This window comes from Lolium rigidum, chromosome 1 (genome assembly GCF_022539505.1).
Source record: "Lolium rigidum isolate FL_2022 chromosome 1, APGP_CSIRO_Lrig_0.1, whole genome shotgun sequence".
Taxonomy (NCBI): domain Eukaryota; kingdom Viridiplantae; phylum Streptophyta; class Magnoliopsida; order Poales; family Poaceae; genus Lolium; species Lolium rigidum.
Window position 1 is genome coordinate 168,029,973 of NC_061508.1, and position 6,241 is coordinate 168,036,213.

A 6,241-nucleotide genomic window follows, 5' to 3' on the forward strand; every position below is an offset into this window, starting at 1 on the left:
TTTGTGTGCAGCCTGTTGGATGCAACAATGAGTGCAAATGGACAGTTAGCAACATGAATTTCATGACGTGACAATAGAATAAATTTCCTTCGCCATACAATACCTACATTAGAACAAATCAATTGGAATGGACAGTAGCAGAGATGTTGTCATGTTAGAGATGCCACAACTTGAACTTGCTCGCTTTGTCCATATTTTACTGTGGGAGTTGAGTACTTCTATTGTCCCCTGCTATTCTTTTGACTTCAGAAAACAATGACAGTTGGTAACAAAGTTGTTATTTCTATTATAAAATAATACGACAAACGATTGTCAAATTTTGTCTGTCCTGTTAAATCATGCACTATTGTAACATACAAACTTAGTCATGCTTAGCGGCACCCCAGAAAATTATACTGTACATATCTGAATAAACTTTTTCAAACCATATGAAAGACTTTATATGGTATTGAAAAACATGAAAGTATAATATTAAATAAGAAGTGATTGTATTCATTCTATAAATTCATTCGTGCATTATCTACCAAATGACAGAAGTAAAGCAGAGTTATAGCTGTGAACCAACTTCAGATTGTATCAGCATATCATGACCACAAATTTTGTCACCATAATCAGGTATGAATCTTGCTTACTCTGTACGTAGAAGTCTCTACCAACAACAACTTAGTGCAGCAGTAGCTGACCACTGGTCATTGCCTCTGTGGCTGTGAAGAAGGGACCTCTGGCATACTCAAGGATATAGGCGGAGAATATTGGACACGCATTCACTCATGCACCTCCTGATACGCCCGCCCCATAGGCAAAGCTATAGGCCGCATGCGTTGCTCGGATCAAATTTCTATCAACATACCAAAAGGATAGTAGAATTTACCATGTGGGGAGGAAGAAAACAAGAGAACTGAGAACATTAAGCCATGCAAGCTCTCTATCTGTCAGCCTAAAGCTAGACTTCATAGCTCAAAGCTCCGTAAAATTTGCACAAGTGCCCAACATTTCTGATGATACAAAGTATACAGATAATGGCATCACAGCTCAATTAGTCTTCCCCTGATCGATATCTCACGACAAAGGCACAATGCAGTTTAAGATGTAATGTGATTTTCAGTAAGTTGAGATTATAAGATTCCTCGACCGAGCAGACTGGCCTGACTTGAATTGCTGACGTTTATAGAAGAAATGGCTGAGATAATGACCAACCCCCATGAAGCAAATGCATCTCCGCCTCAATTTAAGACCTCACATATTTGATTGTTCCTGTTTTCCAGAATATCTCAGTGAGGAATCAGCCAGGCATAAAACTACATCAACGAGTTAGGAGAGGCTAGTGGAGTATTTATATTCCATTTAGCCGAATAATAAAGTGCATATTCCTCTATATTCTCTAATATATACAGATAACTGACCGTGAAATGCAGTAGAGATTTTTAGAAAAATCGACAGCATCACCTTAGATTCAGCCGAAACTCGATCCAAAGGAAGATCAAGCGGGTTTAGATCACTGGGTTATTTTGCTTACCAGATCGTTGAGGTCCTTTGGCATAGAGAGTCTGTGATCGATCTGGCTTTTCCCCGATATACCATTTTCAGATCTTAGCTTTTATTGTACTCCTCCTTATACATCATGTCATCATGTACTGCTTCTTTTCCTTAATGAAATTCGTCCATTGGCCCTTCGATAAAGGGAGACCAAGCGAGGAGATTGGATACGGGCGTCCATATGCCCAGAGCTAGGCATCCATGCCATGAACCTCGCCTCCAGGCTGCTGCCCTTGCTCGTAGTCTGGGGAGGGCGTCGTGCATCCATCCCCCCTCAGAGACGTGCGGTGGACTGAGATAATCGAGGAGGCGGTGGAGGCGGCGACGGCCAGATCCGGCGATTGGTGTGAGGGCATTCATTGAAGAGGGAGGAGGGTGGTTGGGCCGCTAGGTTAGGGTAGAGTGGAGGGTAGGGTAGGGTGCGAGCGGGGAAGTGGTGGACGCGGTTCGATTGGGCGTTGGACGAAACCGAGCGACGGAGATGTTCATTTGGTGGAAGGGTAAACGGTCAAATGAAAATACGTTGACGAAATCTTCGACCGGAGGAAACAGAACCAGTTTCTCCTTTTTATATTTTTATTAGATATTAGATTAGATTTAGATGATATCTAAGATACTAGTGGTAGCCTAATACTTCCACCGTGCCTATTCTTAATTGAAAACTCCAATGGTTACGTCAAAACGTGCCTGGCCGGATGGCCGGCAAGCAAGATGTCACCAGTTAAAAGTACTGATTCTAGCCAATTAGCCATCGATATTCCCGCTTGCTAAGATCGGGATCGAACTGCACCACGAGCCGAAAGACACAAGCAGAGAGGAATGGCTAGTGCCCAAGAAGCATCCAGTGGCGGCTGGAGGCGGCCACTCGGGCGCCGGGTGCTTGTGTTCCCGCTGCCGTTCCAGGGCCACATCAACCCGATGCTGCAGCTCGTCGACGTGCTCAACGGCGGAGGCAGGAAAAAAGTTTGAGGGGGGCCGACCAAAGAAGACAACTCACAGATGGGAAAAAAGAAGGAAAAAAATGGTAAGAAGTGATAGCGAAATTTTTCATTGATTATACCATCACTCACTGGATAGCTGATGATGACAAAAGGATGTACAATTGCATATATTACTGAAAGTAACTATCTAGATAACACGAGATAGAGCAACTAACACTTCTCAATTAAAGTCCACTCGACGAGGTGCTTCGTCGAACTCATCTATAATTGCATCCGTCGATATTCCAACAGCAATCTCCTTTTCAATGTATGTTACCAAGCAATCTCTCAGGAATCCATCATCCATTTTATTCCGAAGCCTTGTTTTCACAAGTTTCATTGCAGAAAACGCACGTTCGGTAGTTGCGGTTGAGACCGGTAAAGTAAGAACAAGGCGAATCAATCTGTCCATTAAAAAGAGTTAGTATTTTTAGCAATGATTAAACCAACTTGTATAGCAGCAAAGAACAATACATACCTATCAATCAAGTGATAATCATCATTTTTTCCGGTAGCTGCAAGTTGTTGACAAAGCTCTGATATGGTTGTCAAATTCTGAAACTTTGGATGTACAAGTATATCATGCTCATAATGCCGCAATTGACATCTCAAAATCTCCCTTTCTTGTTCTTCAAAATCAGCGGGATAGAATTTAGAAGCTAAAGAACGCACCGTATCAATGTCAAATGATCTGAATGAGTTTTGGGGGTCCAAGGAAGTGCACATAATGAGAAGCTCTGTTGCTTGTCTATTGAATCTGCTATTCAACTCTTGTGCTTGTTGATCCACAACAACCATGAAAATATCACAACGGTAATGGTGCTCAACTGTACTCTCATCATCTGCACGAGAATTAATGAAATCCACATATAACTCACCAAAGTCTGGAGTTTTAACTCCATGTTTTGCACAAAATGAAAGCACATCAGTTTTTAGCTTGCTCCAACCATTATCTCTTAGCTTCTGAATCAACAACTTTGTAGTCTTCACGTCATCCATGGCATTCACAATATCTTGAGACTTTAGTTACAACTGCACCAATTTCAGCATCATAAGAAGCTATCAGTTTCACCATTTCAAGGAAATTACCTTGGTTTATTGAGTCAAGACTTTCATCATGGCCTCGAAAGGGGCAAGCTTGGAATGCCAACCACCTTAATACATCAATTGTTACTTTTAGCCTCAACCTGTTCCTTTTGATATCCTCATCTGTTTGCTTCTCCACTAATTGTTCCATATGACATGACTTATTCTTCAAATTATCATAGCATTTGACGCGATATTCACTTTGGCTCATAAGAGCATTTGCTCCCATTGTGTGAATCAACATTTCGAAGTGTCAAAAAATTCTAAACTAAAAATTTTCATGTATATCTACACATTTTATGTTCGTACACAAGTTTTCAAAAAAAACTATAAAAATTTGTGACTCCAGTAAAAAAGACAAATTTTGATGCTATAACACGACTACGTACAAGACATCTTTTTGTGTTTTTTGTACACGCCACATAAAATGTTGTTTCTCCATGAAAACTTGTGCACTAACGTAGAATGTCATGATGTACAACAAAAAATTTATGTCAGAATTTTTTGACATTTTAAAAATTGATTTTAAATTATTTTGTATAATAGGAGCATTTGCTCCTATGAGCCAAAACGCCACCTCCAGCATTTGACAGCATAATTATGAGCTATGAAGTCACGTGCTGCACTCCCGGGGCCTTGCCGTCACCGTCCTCCACACCCGATTCAACGCGCTGGACCCGACCCTCCACCCTGAGTTCACGTTCGTCACCGTGCCCGACGGCATCCCTGCGGACGTCGCCGCCTCGGGGAGCGTCATCTCCATCATCCTCGCCATGAACGCCGCCATGGAGGAGCCGGGGGCCGTCCGCAACGCCCTCGCATCGGTGCTCGGGGATAAGGGCAAGCCCACGGCCGCGTGCCTGTTCATCGACGCCAACCTCCTGGCTGTGCAGAAGGCCGCCACGGCACTCGGGCTCCCGACCATGGTGCTGCGCTCCGCCAGCGCCGCCTGCTTCAGCTGCTTCCTCGCCTATCCGATGCTCCACCAAAACGGTTATCTGCCTCCCAAAGGTCAGTAAGAAAAAACATTTCACTAAATAGAATGAGATCTGCACTAAATTCTGATCCGTGTTTGCATAGCTTGCAATTTTGCTAATTAATCAGTCTCGTAGCTCATTAGAAACAAAGAAAGATACATTTCTAGCGGTTAGATGCAGCCGTTGAATCTTTGTGTTTCAGAATCGCAGCTCTACACGCCGGTGAAGGAGCTGCCGCCGCTGCGTGTCAGGGACCTGTTCTTCTCGAGCAGCAGCAACCATGAAATGATGCGCAAAGTTCTGGCCAGAGCGAACAGAAGCAGTGATGAAGCAGTGATGAACTCAAAAGCCCTCGTCATCAACACGTTCGAAGCTCTCGAACCCGCCGAGCTTGAGAGGATCCGAAGGGAGCTAGACGGCGCCGTCGTGCTCGCGGTCGGCCCACTACACAAGCTCTCCACCCGGAGCACCGGGAGCAGCTTACTGCGAGAGGACCGTAGTGGAGCGAGAGCGAGTGGTGCAGGGCGCCCCTCCGCGCTTCCGTCGCCCTCTCCGGCGGCGGCGGCCTCCACCTACCCACCCACCTTCCCTTCCTATGGCTAGCATGGTTGTTCTCTCTGACTCCGACCTGAGCGCGGACTCTGTCACCTCCCGCGCCCAGCCCCCTCCTCTGCGCTCGCTCGTCGTGGCGCCTGCCGGCCACTGGCTGGGCTCGAGCGGTTGGGATGCGGGGGCAGGGCCTAGCCGCCCCAGGGAGGTTGCTCCTGACGGGCTGTCGGTGGCGGCGGCTGTTGCGGGTGCGGGCGCGGGTGGTCGCCCTTGGCAGATCTCTGAATCTCGCCGCGCCCGGAACGCGCGCCGCGCCCACGACCGCGCCAGGCAAGAACGGTTGATTCCGCCGGCTTCCAGGCCCCCCGGCGGGAACGCCGCCAGGATCCCCGCCGTGCTCCACGGCTGCTGCTACAACTGTGGCCAGGCAGGTCACATCTCCGCACAGTGCTCCAACGCCACCTTGTGCGTCCGCTGTGGAGGCTCTGAGCACACCTCCCGCGATTGCAAGCGGCCCCGCAGCCCCTCCGACGCGGCCCCGCCGCGGCAGGCTCCGCCCCCCCTGCGGGCGCTGGACGCAGCCGGCGGCAACCCGCGCGCGCCCGTCGCTGCCTTGCACGTCTCGGATGCGGTGCGTACGTGGCGCGACGTGGTTTCCTCCGGTCCCGAGAGCGCCGCCGGGAGCGGCTCGGCTGAGGTGGGCTTCTCCGCACCTTTTGCCCCCTCCTCGCCCTCCGCCACGCCGCCTGCGGAGCCGCCTCGGACCGTTGCGGACAAGGTGGACCTCTGCTACATGCTTCCTTCACAGGGCATGGTCCAGCTTGAGCAGGACCTCGACCGTGCTGTCTTGGTCACCGTTGCGGGAGGGCGGTCAGACGTGACGCCCGAGCTCGCAGCGGAGGAGCTCCGCGCTTGCCTCAACCTTCCTCTCAGCGCCTTCTCCATCAGGGCCTGTGAGCACGCGGATTTCCTCGTCCTTTGCAACACCGTCGACGTGCGTGATCTCTTGGTGCATGCGGGCTCCGTGTCCTCTGCGCAGTTTACCCTGCATCTGGAGCCTTGGACGCGGCATGTCGGCGCTGTGCTGAGGGAGGCACCGTTCCTCGCGGATAT

The 6,241-nt window shown here is 48.6% G+C and overlaps 1 protein-coding gene and 1 pseudogene across 1 annotated transcript; one reads left to right on the plus strand and one right to left on the minus strand.

Moving 5' to 3' along the window:
• The first annotated feature begins 2,355 nt into the window (after positions 1-2,355).
• Positions 2,356-5,182, plus strand: LOC124653353 (annotated as a pseudogene).
• On the minus strand, positions 2,613-3,521 carry LOC124682718. The gene is made up of 3 exons (XM_047217352.1): positions 3,395-3,521; positions 2,995-3,175; positions 2,613-2,920 (listed from the first exon to the last, which is right to left on the minus strand). The coding sequence occupies exons 1-3, from the start codon at positions 3,513-3,515 to the stop codon at positions 2,698-2,700; spliced, it is 525 nt and encodes a 174-aa protein (XP_047073308.1). The 5' UTR covers positions 3,516-3,521; the 3' UTR covers positions 2,613-2,697.
• Positions 5,183-6,241: the final 1,059 nt, after the last annotated feature.